At 41.8% G+C, this 18,304-nt stretch overlaps 1 protein-coding gene across 1 annotated transcript in view; it reads left to right on the top strand.

The window, feature by feature from the left end:
- Positions 1-3,199: 3,199 nt before the first annotated feature.
- SAXO1 (stabilizer of axonemal microtubules 1) overlaps positions 3,200-18,304 on the top strand; it is a 40,914-nt gene continuing 25,809 nt past the window's right edge. The window contains exon 1 of the mRNA XM_074331522.2: positions 3,200-3,387. Within this exon, the coding sequence (XP_074187623.1) occupies positions 3,200-3,387 (188 nt within the window). The remainder of the gene's footprint in view (positions 3,388-18,304) is intronic.

Here is an 18,304-nt window from a genome sequence, read left to right as displayed (position 1 = left end):
GACTGAATCTTTGTTTTTGCCCGCCAACCTAGTGCAATGGCTGAAATTACTAGTATCATGCTGTCTCAGAGAGGGTTCAGATGGCATGAGAAGCTTTGGTCTGGCCCCTTCTCCTGCTCAGGGGGCCCTACTGGAAGGGGTGGAGGGGGCAAGAAGCCTGACTTCTAGTCCTGGCTTTGCCACCAACCGCCTGTATGACCTTGGATGAATCACTTGCCCTCTATTTGCCTCGGTTTCCAGACTTGTTTGGAAATTGGTGTGGACCAGCCTTGCTTACTCCAAATAATGTGGATGTGAAAGTGTTGTTATGAAAATACTATGGAGTATTTCATGATTAAGAACAGGAGTGAGTGGAGGTTGTCATTTCCTTTTTTCCCCTCCTTTCTATTAGCAAGCTGTTTAATTAACACCACTGCAAAGAAGTAACCTAGAAGCATGGAAGAGAAGCATTTGTTAAAGTGATTTCTTGTAGATGTCATCATATCCATTTCCAGAGGTTCTTAGGAAACTCTTTGAAGTTGGTTTAACACTTTACACCTGCTCTGCTGTCAGGTGTTGGGCTAGTGGTTGGTCCGATTTGAATTTCACAAGCCCTTAGCTCTTAGATAATGCCCTACAGGATAATCACATTTTAAAGCGTAAAATCTCTTGACTCTGTTAAAAATGCAAATGTTAAAAGACTGGAAAGTAATATACCAAAATGTTAACTGATGGGTACGTAGTAGAGTTCTGAGTGAGTTTTTCTTTTTTTCTTTATACCTTTCTGTACTTTCCAACCTTACAATAGTGGGTTTTGTTTTTGGAATAAAACAAACAAACAAAAAAATACAGATGGTGCCAAAAAATGTATATACATTTTAAGAAAGAAAAAAACTGTATTAAAATTATGCTCATGGTAACCACTTTGAGCACCTCTTGTAATTGCAGAAGTCAAATGTGACTTGTATCCATCTTTTGTTATTGGTACATGAATATAGTGAGTACTACAATTTTAATACAGTTTTTTTCCTTTCTTAAAATGTGTATACCTTTTTTTGGTACCCTTTGTATATGAACCGTCTCCCACAAATCAAATGTACTGCTGTTATTTAATATTACAAAAAACTATAGATTTTAAAAGTTTGTTACACTAGTCCACCTCAGTTTGCTTGCAAGTATCTAGAAAATTCCCAAAAGGCAAGCTGGGTGCAGCCAGGGTGGGAGACTCTCCTTGAGGCACTGTACAAGTCACCCTCCTCTCCCTCCCTCAGCTGCTCAGAGCTGGGGGGCTGGGGACAAGACTCCCCCTCTGGCAAGACCTCCCTTACGAGCTTGGTGTTTAGTGAGCTCACATACCAGTTTTGGTGGGTCTGGGGGATTAATGAGCTGCTAAAACTTGACTTCTTCATCTCCTGAAGCTTCCTTTCAAACTATAGATTCCAAATACGACCTACCACAGCCACGTATCCCATCCCACTATACTTGTGATTTGTATGCTTTAAACACACACTCCCAAGCAGCGCCCTAGTTCCTACTGTTGATTCTGAGAGCTTTAGCCAAAATGTGCCAGAAAACAACTTTATGAATGAGTTTAGCAACCTCACAGCATAAAAATGACTCCAGCATAACCCAGTTTTCAGGCTTCCCTGTAAATGATTAAACATTGTAATTATTCTCATTTGTTAATCCTAATATGTAAACACATGAGTGAATCAGGAAGTGCAAACAACTGAAATCCGTTCTTTTCTCAAGCAAACTCCATTCTAACCGCCCCATTTTGGGCAGTGTTGGTCTGGTGGGGAATTTCCTTCCTTTCAGCCCTCTGAGTTGTCTATCCCTGAGTCCTGGTGCAGTGTCTCTTAACTCGTCACTTTCCTTCTTCCACACCCTAGTTTAGGTTTTCATCTCATAACCAGATAACTGTAATTGGTCTCCCTACTTCCAGACTCCTTTCCCTTTAGTCCAGACCCTACTGCCAGATTAGTCTCCTGAAAATAGAGCGGATCGGGTCACTCTTCCAATCCACAACCTTAGTTGAGCTCTTGCTCATTGTCCTCACAAAAGCAAGCCAGTAAGTCAGCTTCCCAGTGCAGTTCCCAGCGTCATGCATGTCCCAGGCCAAGCGATCTAGCCAAAGGAGCTCTAGAACATCCCATCAAGCCCCTGTGCCTTTTCCTCCCTGAGCCTTTGCTCAGATCCTTCACTTCCGGCACATCCTTTCACCTTTGTCCACACATCCCTGACATGCAAAAGCTTGCCCACTCTCAGCTCTGACGCGATCTCCTCATGAAGCCTGAATTTTTCATATACCTTCCTCTTCTCCACCTACATGAAACAAGTGTGTCCTATTTCCTTCTTCGGAGGTCCATTAGCCTGCTATGAAATTCTTCCTCTGTTTTAGTAGTATACTAAACAATTTGTATATTAATCTGCTCAATTCATTGGAACATCCATTGAGTGAGGGCTAAGACTGTCGTAGTCTTTTGGGTCTGTCCATGGTCTAGCCGAGTGCCTTGATACCCATTATTTGTTGAATGTAATTGAATAGTAGGATTCAAAATGGCTTTTAATAAAACATCTAGAATAGTTTTAAGACATATAGTCATTTTTCTTACCTTTATTTGTGAAGAGTGAAAAGCAAAAATTCTATGCTAGCCTAGCCTATTTTAGTGTAGTGCTGTGAAATGATATTATTTTGCAGCTACTTAAGAGGCTGAGGCCTGGAAGTCTTTCCTATTTTACAACTCAAGGAGACTTTCTTTAAAAAGAGAGTAATTTTGGCTCCATGAGAAAAAGGAAGCAGGGAGAAATGGGGAAGTGTAAGACTTTTGGTGTCATCCCTACATGGGGTCAGAGCTCAGCTTTTGAGCAAATTATTTAACCTCTGTGATGGAATCTCAGGTTCTCCATCCACAAAATGTTGATGGTATTTGTCTAAGTTATTGTGTGGATTGCAGGATGATGGGTGGAAGCAGCTAGAACAGTACCTGGCATCTAGAACAGTACCTGGCACACAGTAGGCATGCCCAAAGTGCAATAATGGGTTATTATTTTCATAGCCATTGCAGACGGTTCAATTAGACAGTGGGGGCATCTGTAAGTGCAGCTGCAGACTGAAAACCAACTTCACATATTGCAAAAGCTCACCTTGCACAATGGCTTTTATTAAAATGTGAGATTGTTTATAAAGCAGAGGATTACTTGACAGCTGACCCTGAAAATGGAGCTGGAGCTCAAGCAGGAAGGGCCAGGTGTGCTGGGCATCTCCTCCTCAGCAGGCGAGCTCTTTGGGCCAGAAGAAGCAGATGTTTGGTTTTCTGGGATGACGGGGCAGGATGGGGTCCTGTTTGCCCTTTCACAGTGTGAGGCTGTGAAGTGCAACAGCGTGAAAGGCTGGGCTCTGGAACTGTGCTGATGGAGCTCTCACATGTGTATAGCTTAAAACAGAGTTTTAAAAAAGTCATCACTCTCACGGCATCTCCGTGGGGTGAGGGAGGGACGGAATGAGCAAGAAAGGACAAGAGAAGAGAACTGGGTCAATTGGACACTGGTTCAAATACCTATGACGTATATGCACTGCTTCTGGGTGCTGAGGACAGTGATAGATGTGATAATGCAGAATACAAAGATGATAAGATATGGCCCCACCGGAGTCTGTCAGTGTGTGTTGTTTTTTTTGAGTCCTGGACTCTTCCAAAATATGGCAAAAGTTTTGGACTTTTACCAAGGAAACTGTGTACGTACATTCATTATTTTACATACAATTTCCAGGGCCTCATGGATCTCCTAAAGTTCACTTAAGGACCCTGTGTTAAGAACCCTTGATGTAGTAATTACAATCTAGTGGAAAATATTAACACACACGTTGGATTCAGAAACATCTGGTTCAAGTGTGTGTTCCCAGCCCTTACCAGCTATGTACCTCCCTGAATGAATGAATGGTCTTGGATAACTTAACCTTTCCAAGCCTCAGGCACCTTATGGAGACGAGGATAATAGCAGCAGCATCTCACAGGTCGTCATGAAGATGAAAGATGCGAATAAGCAGAAAAGCTATTAGCACTATGCCTGGCATGTGGTAAATGATCAATAAATGGTAACACATCATTATTATTAGTAAGCATGCCATGAGGGAGCCATGGAAGTCCAGCAGGAGATTAATTCCTATTAGCATATGGGAAGAAAGTATGAACCACAGTTTTCAGTTGAGGTCTTGTATCTAAAAGAACTGTGAAAAGCAATGTGGTAGGTTTTTCCATTCGTATAGACAACAAATTTATGGTAACTGTCTCATGCCTGTTTGTAAAAGAAGGCAACCCCAACAGCATTCCATAGGGGGTTTTAGTGGTTATATATTCCAAGAAGATGACCTCATTGGAGGGAATACATTTTTGTCAATGACTAGCAGAGTCATAATTCATCAGCAGGAATGAACAGAACCGAGGATAAGATAACGGTTATGAGCTATCGAGGGAGTACCACGCGCCAGGCATTGTGCTAAGAGTTTCACATTTCTGTGGGTTTGCCGTGTCCTTTCTGGTGAAGCTTGATCGCTTAGAAGAGCTGAAGTCCAAGAGATAAAGGACTGCCACTGGATGTACTTGGAGGTCGGCAGGCTCTGTGTGTGTGTGTGTGTGTGTGTGTGTGTGTGTGTGTCCGCACACGGGCTAGCAAAAATAGAGCCTCTTATCAGCTTTCACTCATTTGACTGCTTTCTGAGCCATACATTTTACCATTTTGGAATGCGCCTGTTGAAAAATGAACGTTTATCATGCAGCGTGTCAGGTTACAACCACAAGATTCAGAAAAGGGTTTCTGAGCTTGGGGGGAGAGTTACAATTAACCTCGTAAAGAGCGCAGATGAAAGTCTTTCCCATCGTTACAATCAAAGACACTTTAGGCCACTCTTCCCCCAGAGGAATAGTTGCTTTTTATGGCATGTTTTAAAGTTTTATTTCAAAAACAGTCAGCGTCTTAAAGCGCACTGTTGTATTCTCCCCAGGCCTTCACTTACAATGTGTTTTCAGTTTTCTCAATCGTATTACCACGTTTCTGGATCCGATGTGAGTTGCTGCCCTCACTGGATCCGCACACGGAAGGATTTAGCCTGAATTTCTTGCAGTCATAGCAAGACGTCTCTCCCAGACCTCTCTGCTGTTTTCTTCTGAGAGGAGAGTTCGAAGTCAGCAGTATGATGTTAAAAGAGATTATCTTTTCAGTCCTCCAATTTTTTTCAGTCAAGGAAACTGAGGCCGAAATGAAATCCAGTTCTCTACAGTACTTTTTCTACTACACCCAACACTCAACTGCTCCTCAAAATCAAGACACCAGTTTCTTGCCCCATATTCTGCTTTGGAATGCTTCCTAATTGTGTCATGTCTGTGTGTCCACATGGGTGTATCTATGTGTGCGTTTTAACTTATGTATTTAAATATCATATGTCTTTTTCAAGATGCAGAAACTGTGACTAATTGCCTTTTAATAATATTTTCACCGAGCACCTAAACGTTGGAGGAAATGACTAATAGCCCGATGGTATCTAGGGTGTTACAGTAACTGCTGTGGTCAGTTTGCAACTGTGTTTGCATGGAATTTCGAGGTCAGTGAATGTATTCACGTCTCTCTCTGTCTGCTTGCCTACTCCCACTCCAGTCCTTTCTCCTGTGTCTCACTGTCCCCTGAGCACAACTTTCAGCTTGTCCTGGGTGCTGGATTTTATTGTTTGAAGAGCACTTTACATGCTTTCTCCACCATAATAGGCCTTCTGACAAGGATTGGACCAAAGCTTGAAGTTGCACCCATTTCTGACTTTGTTTGGATGTGCACCTCTTATTTATACAACAGGACTATTGGCCTTCTTGCTGCCGAACTCAAGTGGTTCACCGCTTGTGGTGTTCTATTCAAGAACAAGACAACTCGTTAGGCAGTTTCATTTACTTGCATTAAGTAAAGGAGACAGGATTGGCATTCAAAGCTCTTGCTCCCCAAAAGGAAGCTTAGCCATTGCTTATATACACTACATAATGGTTAATTACCCGTTGATTTCTTCTTTGTAGTTGGCTACACTTGCCTGGTTGGATTCCTAGGCCGCTTCAAGCTCATACTGTTTACAGCTGCATCTGCGTACTGTGCTACATTTTAATATTTATCAAGAATAGCATTTAGTAAGAACCACCTTGACCTTTGTCCTACCTACCATTCTCACTGGTCACTATGTCTGCAGTCTGTTCCTTGACCAATTCTCACTACTGTCTTGCTTGAGCTTTGTCATGCACAGAGCCAATCTTACCAGTCACCTGTTAAAAACCCTGTAAGCCTCCCATCCCCTGGAGTAGGGGCCACAAATGGTTCTATTTCAGGTGCCAATTCCACGTGCTGGTCATGGCTGTCTGAGTGTGGGTTGTCTGAAGTGTAATAAGTGCGATGGTTTTTAATATCTGACATATGTGGGGAGAGGCAGTGGTAGCAGCTGTGCCACATCACCCCTAGCCAGAAGGACAAGGTGTAAACTAGGCATGGCCCACGCGACCTTTCCGGATCTGGTTTCTGCCTACCTGTCCAGAATCATTTCCCACTCCCCAGGCTGCATCCTCCCTCCAAGCACTGCTTCCCTCAGCATCCCCGTTGTCACGTGACTCTGCATCTGCCTAACTTCTGCCTGAAATCCTTGCCTCTTGTTTCTCCATTGCTGCCTCATCCTTCAGCATTGATTCAAGTATCAGTGCCTCTGAAGCCTCCTTACCTTTTCCCCCTTAGCCAGACCTCACAAAATCACTTTCTTCTTTCTCTAGTTTTGCATTGCATTCTGTATATACCTAGCATTATTAACATATTATATTATAATCATTTCACCATATGTCTGCTCTCCGACTAGACTAGTTGGTAGAAAAGTATTGATTGATATCCTTCAACGTCCAAAGCACACTGAGAAGCACTGCCCACCCGGGAAGGCGGTGGAGTGGGCTCAATGGACTAGAAAGAGGGTGGGGTTTTGAAGCTGACTTTGTGCTCGTTTACTAATAGACAGGAAATGTCATTTCTCTGAGTCTCAGGCTTTTCATATTGTAAATCGGGAATCATAATAGTTATGCCAGGTCGTTGGCTGGTTTAGAAATAGTATTTCTAAAATGTTAGCATATACAGTAAGTCTTCAGTAAATGGTTATTATTGGTTATCTAGTTTAGACCAATTCTGTGAGGTGCAAGCAGGAATTAATTTTTTTAAAAAAATTCATTGGGGTGACAATTGTTAGTAAAATTACATAGATTTCAGGTGTACAATTCTGCATTACATCATCTATAAATCCCATTGTGTGTTCACCACCCAGAGTCAGTTCTCCTTCCATCACCATATATTTGATCCCCCTTACCCTCATCTTCCACCCCCCGCCCCCCTTACCCTCTGGTAACAATTTTTTTTTTAATGCTGCAACTAAGCCTCAAAATATTTTCTTAGGGTCATAGATAAAATAAATTACTGAGTTAGAATTTAAACTCAGGTCTGTGTGTCTTCAGGGCCAGTGTCCTCTTTCTTATATGTGTTTTCTTTCTTTCTTTCTTTTTTTTTTTTAAGCAATGGTCTCAAACCTACCAAAAAATTCTAAAAACAGTGCAAAGAATTCTGTGTTCCCTTCACCTCACCCAGATTTCCCAATTGTTAGTATTTTACCTCAATTTTGGGTCACTTTTTCTCTCTTTCTACACATGCACATGGAAACATACACATCTTTTTCTTACCCAATGACTCTGCCCAAAACAAGGATCTCTCCTTCTGCATTATCACTGTGCAACCCACCCAATCACAGGAGGTCAGCATGGACACGACAGTACTCACCGTACGATACACCTACCTCACTCAGATTTCTCCAAGTGTTTCGACAGTGTCTGTGGTCCAGGACCCTATCTAGGAACCTGTATTGCTTTTAGTTACCACATCTCATTCCTACCCTCTAATCTGCAACCGTTCCTCAGCCCTTTCCCCCATGTCTCATGGCCTTGACAAGCCTTTCATTATATAGGATGACCTTCCACCTGGGTCTGTCCAGTGTGTCCTTATGATCCGCTCAGGCTATGCACTGTTGGGAGGGAACCACAGACATGATGCTGAGTTCTTCCTGGTGCATCACATTGAGACGTACATGATGATGACCCATCGTATCACGGTGATGATAACCTTGGTCATCTGGTCAACTTGGAATCTGCCAGGTGTCTCCACTCTAAAGTCAGCATTTTCCTTTATATTTGATTATTGTGGGGAGATATTCTTGTATGATACTAATATCCTGCTCCTCATCAAAACATCACCCATCAGCGGTAGTATCCATGATTGATTCCCACCTGCATCCACTATCACCACAAGTTGCCAAATAGTGATGATCTATGTCCACCACTTCTTCTACATTTATTACTTGGCTTTCTACTGTAAGAAAGAAAAGTCCCTTCTCTCATTTATATATGTATTTATTTTATTTCACTGTGGACGCATGGTTCTATTTTATTCAGTGGTTTTTAACCTGTTACTATCATGTTAATCCTCAAACTCTTCCCAATTTGAACTTCTTCTCTGCCTCTTATGTCCTTTTGACATATGCCCATCATTTATTAAGCATTTCCTTGTTTTCTGACACAAATGTTCCAGGCTCATCTTGTATTGAAACTTCCATGCCCCAACTCTGAAACTTCTCCAAATGCCTCTGGTTTCTTTCAGTGAGGGATGATATTTAGGAACCAAGATCTGCTTGCTCGCTGTGCTCATTGATCCTGTATACACACACATGCATATATAGAAATACACATAGATACACATGCATATACAGAAATACAGAGAAAATACTTATTTCTATATCTGAATGTATACTGGAAGCACCTCAGTTCATACCATTGCTTCCAATTCCAATCCAACAACTCCGGGGTCTTTCTAGCCTTCTTTTCATGTTCAGAAATCCCGAGAAAACTGGCTCCTTTTATTTTCAATGTATTCACTTATTTGTTAGAAAATAAAAGTAACCAGGTTTCCTGATGATTTTTGCTGCCTCTTTGGTGTGCCACCTCCATACCTCCAACCCCTTCCTACCTGCTTTCTTGACTGTCACACTGCCACCAATATCCTCATAAGGCATAAGGGCCTCCTATGCCTCCCCACACTGTTGAATTCTGAGCCACCATTGTCAAGAAGTAAAGATAGGAAGTAATGGATATGTGCTTTTAGGCAGGACATAGGTGCTTTTTCTTTCTAACCCTAATAGATGACACTGTACATGGCAATAGGAGCTTTGTGAATGCAGTGTGAGTGAATGAATACATAGGCAAATGAACGAGTAAACAAACTTGTATTATTATTGTACATTGTTTAATTTGTTAATGATATGTTGGGATTATCTGAGGGTGAGAATGGAATAGATATAATCAAAGCACCAGGAAGATTTCTATCTCTTTTCACTGTTGTAAGTAGTAGCTTGGAAGGCGACAGAGGAAAGGGACCAGTTTGGGAATACCTGCTAAAACAGCCAGTGGAATTGAATGAAACTCTGCTCTGGAGTCAATTGACCCGTGAGGCAGCCTGCTTGTCTTGGTGTCCAGAATAGCACCAGGCACTTGAGGACCCGTTAAGCAGGAGGTGTAAAGATGAGTACACATGCAAGGCACAGTCTGAGCTTCATTTTGTTGGAGGTTCGTGCGTGTGTGCACACGCTAATGATATAAGGCAACACTCCAGAAGAGTTAGCTCCTGTGTGTTTTCTGAAATTCCATTTGGCTTGAAGAGTTCCATGACATGTTGTCTGACTCTACTGGAATGTGCAACGTTAAGGCAACTGTGTTGAATGCTAGTCTAAAGGTGCTACCGTGTTTCCCTGAAAATAATACCGGGTTTTATACCATATTTCCCCAAAAAGAAGACCAGGTCTTATATTAATTTTTGCTCCAAAAGATGCATTAGGGCATAGTTTCAGGGGATGTCTTATTTTTTCATGTACAACAATCTACATTTATTCAAATACAGTCATGTCATCTTCTTCTGGAACATCGTCATAACGTACTAAATGCGTCCGTCTGGCTAATGATCTTAACTGGGGCTTATTTTCAGGATAGGTCTTATTTTCGGGGAAACACGGTAGAGCTGTAGAATCAATGATGCCTTTCTAATAGTGTACAGCTGTAAATAAGTATGCATAGTGTTAGTTTTGTGGATTCTTAAAACGCATTACCATCCCATTAGTTTTCACTAACCCGTACCATGGTAACTACCTGTATTACAGTGACGAAACCTTATAAACATGCCTTATTTTGGTAGAATCATTTTGAGAACAGATTCTTTTGGGTGGCCACTCACACTACTCCCCAAACCTCATCTCTCTTGCCTGTTGCCCACTGTTGTGGCCAAAAAAGCCAGACCCTTGACTTTGTAGTCTCCCTTGCAGCTGGGGGTGGCTTTATGACCTGATTCCAGTCAGTGAGAGGGCTTATGGGAAGTGGCTGTCACTTTTCCTCTGTCCGGGTGCAGGCGGTAGGATTCTTAGTGCCTGGGGCTGCTAACACAATGTTCTGTCAGTGAACTTTGCCTCCCTGAGTGTCCTCTGGGTGGGAAATGGTCTCTGCCTTAGGTCCTGAAGGACTAGAAGCTTAGTATAGGGCACCAAGAGGAGAAAGAGGTAGGGAAAGAGCAAAGGTGAGAGTATGCGGAAAGAGATGGAATTTGGTAGAAGCTAGGGAGGCTATCCTTGGTACCCCAGGCTTCTCAGAGGTTCAGAGACCGAGACCCCAGGTCCACTCCCTCTTGAATGCTCCTGTGAGTCTTTTGCAGCTGAGCTGGTTCTCTGAGCATCTTTTGCAGAACCAGGCGCTCTACAGTCTGACTGATGACCTTAGCTTGTGAGCCTTTTGTATGCCTTCGGTTATTGTGAAGATTATGTGAGATAAGATAGATAAAGAGTTAACTGTGCCTGCTATCTAGTCAGTGCTCAATAACGGTTAACTTTTCATACTGTTTTCTTTGAGAGTGAACAGATCTATTGGTGTACAAATTTTATACCTTTGTGAACAAAAGGCAAAGACCCCACAGAGAACAGTTTTCAGGCAGTCTAACAAAAATGTATGGTGTTTGTGTCTTCAGTGGTATGAGAAGAGAGAAAGAAGAGGGTAACTTTGTAAAGATGATAGAGAGCCAAGAATTTTATTTTTGTGAATCTCTGTTTTGTAAAGAAGGTTTCTCTTCTACCAAAAATCAAGAACGGAGTTAACACCCATCGTGTGTGTATATCTGCCTGTTCTCTCCTAACACCTCCTCGTTCCCTAGAACTTTGACGGCACCTGGGAGGTCCAGTAAGAAATGCTCTTTAAATCCTCTGCATTCTTCCAGAAGCCCAAGGGGTTTAACAAGTTCTGATTTTAGCTCAAACATATAAACTGAAAAAAAGAAAAGAAAAGTGCACTTTCTGTAACTTGGTTCTTTATGCCAGAAATCTTTGTGTGTTTATTAAGAAACCAAACTTTTTGTTATTGGTTATTGGGCAATCAATACAAAGCAGAATATTTGTTTGGTGATAAGAGAATACATTGCCTTTAACATTTCATAATGTCATAGTTTATTGAATGAGTGGGTTTCACACTATCAGTGTGAAGTTACTATTAGTGAACTTTAATTTGTAGGGTTAAGACTATATTGATATAGATGATGTATTACAGAATTGTACACCTGAAATCTATGTAATGTTACTAACAATTGTCACCCCAATAAATTAAAAAAAAAAGACTATATTGAAAAATTACAGTTGGGAAGAGGTAACTTAAAAATTTTCCCTTTAAACTACACATCTGATGAGAAAAATCATTAGTGAAATCAGATACCACTTCGATATATTGCATTATGAACACACAGCACAGTGAAGCAATTTTGTTCTAACTGCTTAGTTGTGGTAATAATTAAACTTGAAATTCAGCCCCCTGATTTTTGGGGGAGGGGAGAAAAGGGTGTCCTGTCACAGTGACATCAGTCCCTAAGAATCAAATGCTTGTTTAAAATATTTATGGCACACGAAGGAATGCATTTAGTGCAATAGCCTGTTTTTCTAAAATCATTCCACTCATTGTTTAAATTGTTTTTCTTTTACTTTAATGACATTATAGGAGGTTTGGCTCAAACTTTGAAGAGCTCATTAGAGGCAGAGAAAAAAATGTAGATTAGCACTGGAAAATCTTTTGTGATGGAGGAGGTAGCAGTTGAAGTTCTGAAGGTTTCAAGAACTGAAGCAAGCAGCGAGGGGGGAAGGGGAACAGTACTCAGTTTATGACGGTGAAGTTGGTAGCTTGTGAGCCAGCGCTGGAGACAATTCTCACTGTGTGAATTAGGTACTGGTACTAGACTCCAAGCTTTCTATCTGCACACTTGTGCTGCCACTTGTGCTGTAAGGACAGAAGTGCTCCTTTCTGTGGCCAGTCAGGTGGGCAATGCTACTGGGTAGGAGGGCAGGGGCAGCTCACACTGGAGCCGGGGAGAGCTGATGGGAGCCAGCTCTTCTCCGTTATGCACAGCACGGAGACAGGTCCGTGGTTAGAGGAGGAAAGGCCCCCAGGAATTTTGACAGAAAGACAACTTAGCATCTTGACATGGAGGCTAAGATACCTCAGCACCAACTTTTGGGGCTCCAGGCAATGGGACGTCTATGTAAACCCTGTGAAGTACGTGGTAATACACCAGACCTTTGACAGCTTCCAGGCATTTCAGTAACTCCACATGGGACAGAAGGAACATGGCTGTACCCCAGACACATTGGACCCCGCTTCTGAAGATGGAGTGCAGCTGTACCTTGGGTCCTTCTTGCTCGTTAGACCTTTGGCCCCACGCAAGGTTTCCTCAGTTAACTTGCTGCAACTCAAAGCAGAAACCTAGGGCTGAGGTGATGTACATGTAGGTAGGTGTGCGTAGGGAGTACGCCTCAGCCGTTGGCCAGTGTTTTATTTATAGAGTCACCCAGTGCTTCCAGTTCTTTCCCCGCACTTGAAGCGCAGAGAGGAGGAGTCTTTTATGAACTACTGCTTAGGGTGATCTGACCTCAGAGATGACAGCTCAGGGTAATCCTAGCCAGTCCCTGATCGTTCCCAAGAAAGAGGCTGTGAAAACACAGCCCTTCATTGTTATTTATGCAAAATGAGGAACGTGGAGGGAGAAATTATGAAACAAATTAATACATGTTGAGTGGTTGATGTCAGCTGGCTGGTGGAAATTAACATGGCATATAGCATAATTGTTGTCTTTCTACCTTAATTAACTATCTGAGATATTTAACATGTTGAATCATCAAGCCAGACATCTGGGGTTTTATGGGTTGTGGCATTTATCCAACTGTTTACTCTCCTTGCTTTCCAAGTAAGGCCCATGCTCATTGGGTCCCATTTACTCTTAAATGTAGTAAGTCAGAGGCCACACAACCCCAACTCCAAGCTCTGTGATTATGGGAAGAGAAGTGTCTCATATTATGAGTGGTCAACTTGAATTTTCCTCTGAAAGGAATTTGATGATGAAAAGAGCATCTTGAGGAGTCGGCAGATCTGACCCTCATCCTGGTTTTACCCACTGATGGTTCTGTGGGATTGAGCAAGTCTTTAATCCCCTGGCCTTGCTTCTTCATCTGGAATATTGGTGGGAGGTTAATAATCTCTGCCCTCGTTAGCTGTTTGGGTTGCAGGAAGAATAAGATGAGACCATATGGGCAAGCTCTGTAAACTGTACGTGTTTTACAAATTGTTCACCTAGCCATCAAAAATATTTCAGTAAGCATGTGGGTGTACCAGGCATTGTGTTTACCTGGTTTTCTAGTAGTGAACAAGATACCCCTCCCACTCCTCCCAAGTAGGGCAACACATAAAAAGGCATTAAAAAAAACATATTGTGGGATGAATGTTGTGATAAGAGTAATCACAGAGTGCTACGCAAGCCGCTCAATCTTGGGTAGGGATGAAGTGGTGGGTCAAAGACAGTTATTATTTTAAGATAAGATTAAAGAGGCTTTTTGCAATGCTTGGAAGAGAGCCTTGGGATGATTTGTTTAGCACAGCTGTTGGGTTTCATCCGAAATTCACAGGGTACTTACTAGATTTCTTGAGACGAGAGCGAAACTCTAGTAAAGTATGCGAGCTTGCTGCTTTTTGGCTGGAGGACACTAAAAGGCCATGTGGGAACAAGCCCAGTGCAGATGACACAAATTTCAGTGTGTGAGAAGGGAAGCTTCCTCTGGGGGTTGTTGGCTCTGCACTTATCATTAGCTTAAATCAAAATCCTGTTTCATCCCAGGTGGTTGGATTAAAGCCGCATTAGCCCTGAGGGAACTCTTGCTTAAGCAGATACATGGTTGTTTTATGTCGGCCCTACCTCTTAGGGATTTGGTTTAATATTTCTCTAATTAAAAGAATTTAAATCTGCAAAATGAAAATAGAGTGACAGACCCCCATGTATACATCTCCCAGCATCAATAATTATCAAGATTTTGCCGCATTTGGTTTCACCCATTAATTCCAGACGTCCCATCATTGTACCCTGCATACTTCATTATGCGTCTCTAACAGTACGGACATTTTCTTACCTAACCACAATGGTATGATCACGTCTTAAAACAGGATTTTTAGATACTTTTTCTTGCTCTTTTTCTCCCTAACATTTTATTATGTAAAATTTCAAGGATACAACAAAGTTGAAAGAATTTTAAAGTGAATGGCCATATATTTACTGCCTAGATCCTATCATTAACCATGATGTACCTCTTCATTTATTCATCCCATTATCCATCCATCCAGAACCCTATTCCTGTCCCATCCTCTGTCACTTCCTTCAAGTTTCAACTAAAAAATCCCTCCTGCCAGGAGGTCTTCCTGTACCCGCAGATCAGGTTATGTTCCCTCTGCTCTCCTCCTCTCCTCCCATTCACACACCACATGCTTGTAGCCGCCTTCACAGTCTGACTTCCTGGAAAGTGGTTCTTGGGTACCATTGCCTCGTGCATGGGACATAATGGGTACTCAGGACAGGATTGCGGAAAGCATGCAAGAACAGGGGCAAGAATCACACATGGGTAAGTTTTGTCCATGGTGGCCTGACTCAGCAGCACATTGACAAACTGTTTAAAAAGAAAACCCAGCAGCTAGACTCATATTTGTTTACCCTTGCTGTGTGGTGCTTCCTATGTAAACAAAGCCTCAAAATTGGTTCTAAAAAACAAATCCTTGAATCGAATCTCAAATCACCCACATACATAATTTGAGCTAGATCGCAAACCTGAATATGAAAGCTAGAATTATAAAGCTTTTAGAGGAAAACAGGGGAATTATCTTTATAACTCAGGGGAAGGCAAAGATGTCTTAGGTCACGGAAATAACCATAAACGAAAGAACTGGTAAATTAAACATCATCAAAGCCAAAAGCTTTAAGAAAATAAATATACAAGCTAAACGTTTGGGAACAATATTGGCAAGGCAGATATCTAGCAAAGGACTGGTATCCAGGATATAGAAAGATCATCTGTAATTCAAAAAGAAAAAGAAAAAAAAAAAAACAGGCAAAAGATTTGAAGAGATAAATCACAAAAAGATATACAAATGGACAATAAGCATGTACAAAAGTGCTTAACAAAATGAGTCATCAGGGAAATGCAAGCTTAAACCACAATGAGGTACCACTACCCACACACAAGAATAGCTACAAATAAAAAGACTGACAAAACCTAGTGTTGGCAAAATGGAAAGACTGGAATTTCATTCCTTGTTGGTAGGAATGTAAAATGGCCCAAACAAATTTGGCAAAATATATGGCAGTTTCTACACACTGGGCTACCTCCTCGCCCAACAATTCTATTCCTAGGAATTTATCCACAAGAAATAAAAAGCATACATTCACAAAAAAGAGTTGGAAAAGAATATTCATTGAAGTTCATTCATATATCCTAGGCATCCATCAATGGAACAATAGATAAACTGGTATATGATCTAGTGGAATACTACTTGGCAATGAAAAGGGACTATTTGCAGCCACACATCAGCATGGATGAATCTCAAGAACATTCTGCCGAGAGAAAGAAGAATCGATCAGAAGAGTGCATACTTTACGATTCCATTTATAGGAAATTCTAGAACAGAAGGAACTAATCTTTAGTGTGTGTGGGGGAAGATCAATGGTTACCACCGGGAGAGAGAGAAGGGGTTGATTGGGAAGGGGTATGTAGGAGCTTTCTGGGGTGCTGGTGTGGTTCTATATCATGACAGAGACTTAGGTTACATGGGCACATGAATTTGTCAGAACTCAGCAAACATACCTCGAAATTTGTGCATTTCATTGTAAATTTACCTCAAAAGAAAAAAAAGAAACCCAATATTAAACTTGTTAATGATATGAATGCTGAGCTATATAGGAGAGACGTTTACTGATCTCAGTGATTTGCTTTGAAGTACATGAAAAAGATGGATTGATGGATGGATAGACGGATGGATGGATAATGGGATGAATAGATGGAGAGATGTTTCAATGTTAATGTTAGGATGGGAGTCAGAATAGCCCAGAGTGGTATCTGCCTCCCCCCACAGGATTGGTTCTCTAAAAGTTAGAACATGCCTTGGTGACTAGCATGTTTCTTTCTGGGTGTCGCTTCAAGACTCAGTGGGGCCATTGCCAAAATGCCTGCCCTATAGCTCCTTGACTAGTTGCAGCTTCTTGAGTAAGTTTCTTCAGTTAATCTAAGTATTATTTCACAGAAGAAACTCTTTTGACTACCAAGGAGGAAAGGCCTGGGAGAGTTCATGAGGTGCTCTCTGAAAGCCCTGAACATATTTCTTGCTGTTCTCTTCAGGCCCTCAGTTTCTCTAAGCCCCATTGGCTCTTGCTGACTTCCCTCCTGCCCACTCAGCCTGACAGCTGCATGTCTCAAGAGAGATCCTCTCCTTGGTGCCTGCAGGTCTCTCAGTCACTCATTCTACAGAACCAGAGTTATCTTTTCTCAGAGATTCTGCGCATCGCTGGAAAGTCCCGACATTGGAGCAGCTGGGCCTGGCTGGGCCTCTCTCCTCAGCATCATTTCTGCTGGAAGAAAGTCTGCACTCTTATTGCCCCCTCAACACTCGCTAGAGAGCTCTGTGCATACTTTGAACCTCTCTTCCAGCTGTCCTTCCCCACACATCTGCTTACTCTCTCTAGATGCCCTTATGCCCTGGGTTGAGGTCATCAGACTGGTGCTGCTCAGATTCCCATCTTTCCTCGCCAATTGTCTCTTTAACCCTGTCCACTTTCCCTCCTTAATCATCTGGCCTTTGTAGTCCAGGCTCTGGCTCCATCAATTATTTTTGCTCATCAAAGAATCCCAATCTACTAATCTGTCCTTCTACAGACAAAAAAGATTTGATTTCACTTGTTTTACCTACAATCTCATGATGATAATCAAAAAGGTAACAATTCTTGTAATTACTTCCCGGGTAATTTCTTGAGTTCCTGTTTGGCTTTTCTTGTTGCTTTTGCCACAAGAGTTTTAAGTGTGGTAGTTTCTCTCTCTCTTCCTCCACTTCTTCAGCCACATCTATTTCTTGGTTCCAGCCACGCCGTGACTAATGCTGCTTTCTGGTCACCCAAGGAGACATCTTTTCCTCAGCCCTCATGCCTTTTGGTTTTTCTGTGGCATTTGACTGTTGAATAATTAAACCGGTTCTCTATTTGACCTTTCTGTCACTGAATTTTCTTCTTTTTGTCAGTTTCCACCCCCTGAACCTTCGTCTTGTTTCCTTATTATGGTGTTCTTCAAGGTTTTCATCTTATTTTTATTCCTTTCTCTGCTCAGCAACTTCATTCATATTTTTATGTCTCTGTGTTATTCTAGATGTTATCCAAATGTGTGATTCCTACAAGTCACCGTTTTCATCAGTCTGTGGACATTTCCACCAGAATTCCCTCCTCCCTTTCCTTCCCTTTGTTCCCCTTTTGTTGATTAACTCATCCATATATTTATCACTCACGCCCACTTCTCTAACCCAGCACCCTTGACAGACATGGTTAATCAATTAAGATGATCTTTTTCAGTAAATTTGGTTGTGACCTATGAATCTTTTCAATGTGCTCATGGGCAGTGATGCTAGCTGGTACATCAGTTTCATCTATTTGTCACATTTTTACCAGATGGTCTTTAAGGTTTCTTTCTCTTCTCACCTATTTAAGCGTTTGGCTTTGCTTTCTGTTACCCAGGCTCTGGTTGCTTGAAGGATTAGTTGCCACCAAAGGGTTCTAGTGTATAATTCCTGCACAGTTCCCTAACGCCATGGACAGAATATAAGCTGGAGTTACTCAGATTTCTCACACTGTT

The sequence above is a fragment of the Rhinolophus sinicus genome, chromosome 16 (assembly GCF_057876585.1).
Source record: "Rhinolophus sinicus isolate RSI-liver-muscle chromosome 16, RSI-T2T, whole genome shotgun sequence".
Classification (NCBI taxonomy): domain Eukaryota; kingdom Metazoa; phylum Chordata; class Mammalia; order Chiroptera; family Rhinolophidae; genus Rhinolophus; species Rhinolophus sinicus.
This window is presented reverse-complemented; position numbering and strand designations above follow the sequence as displayed.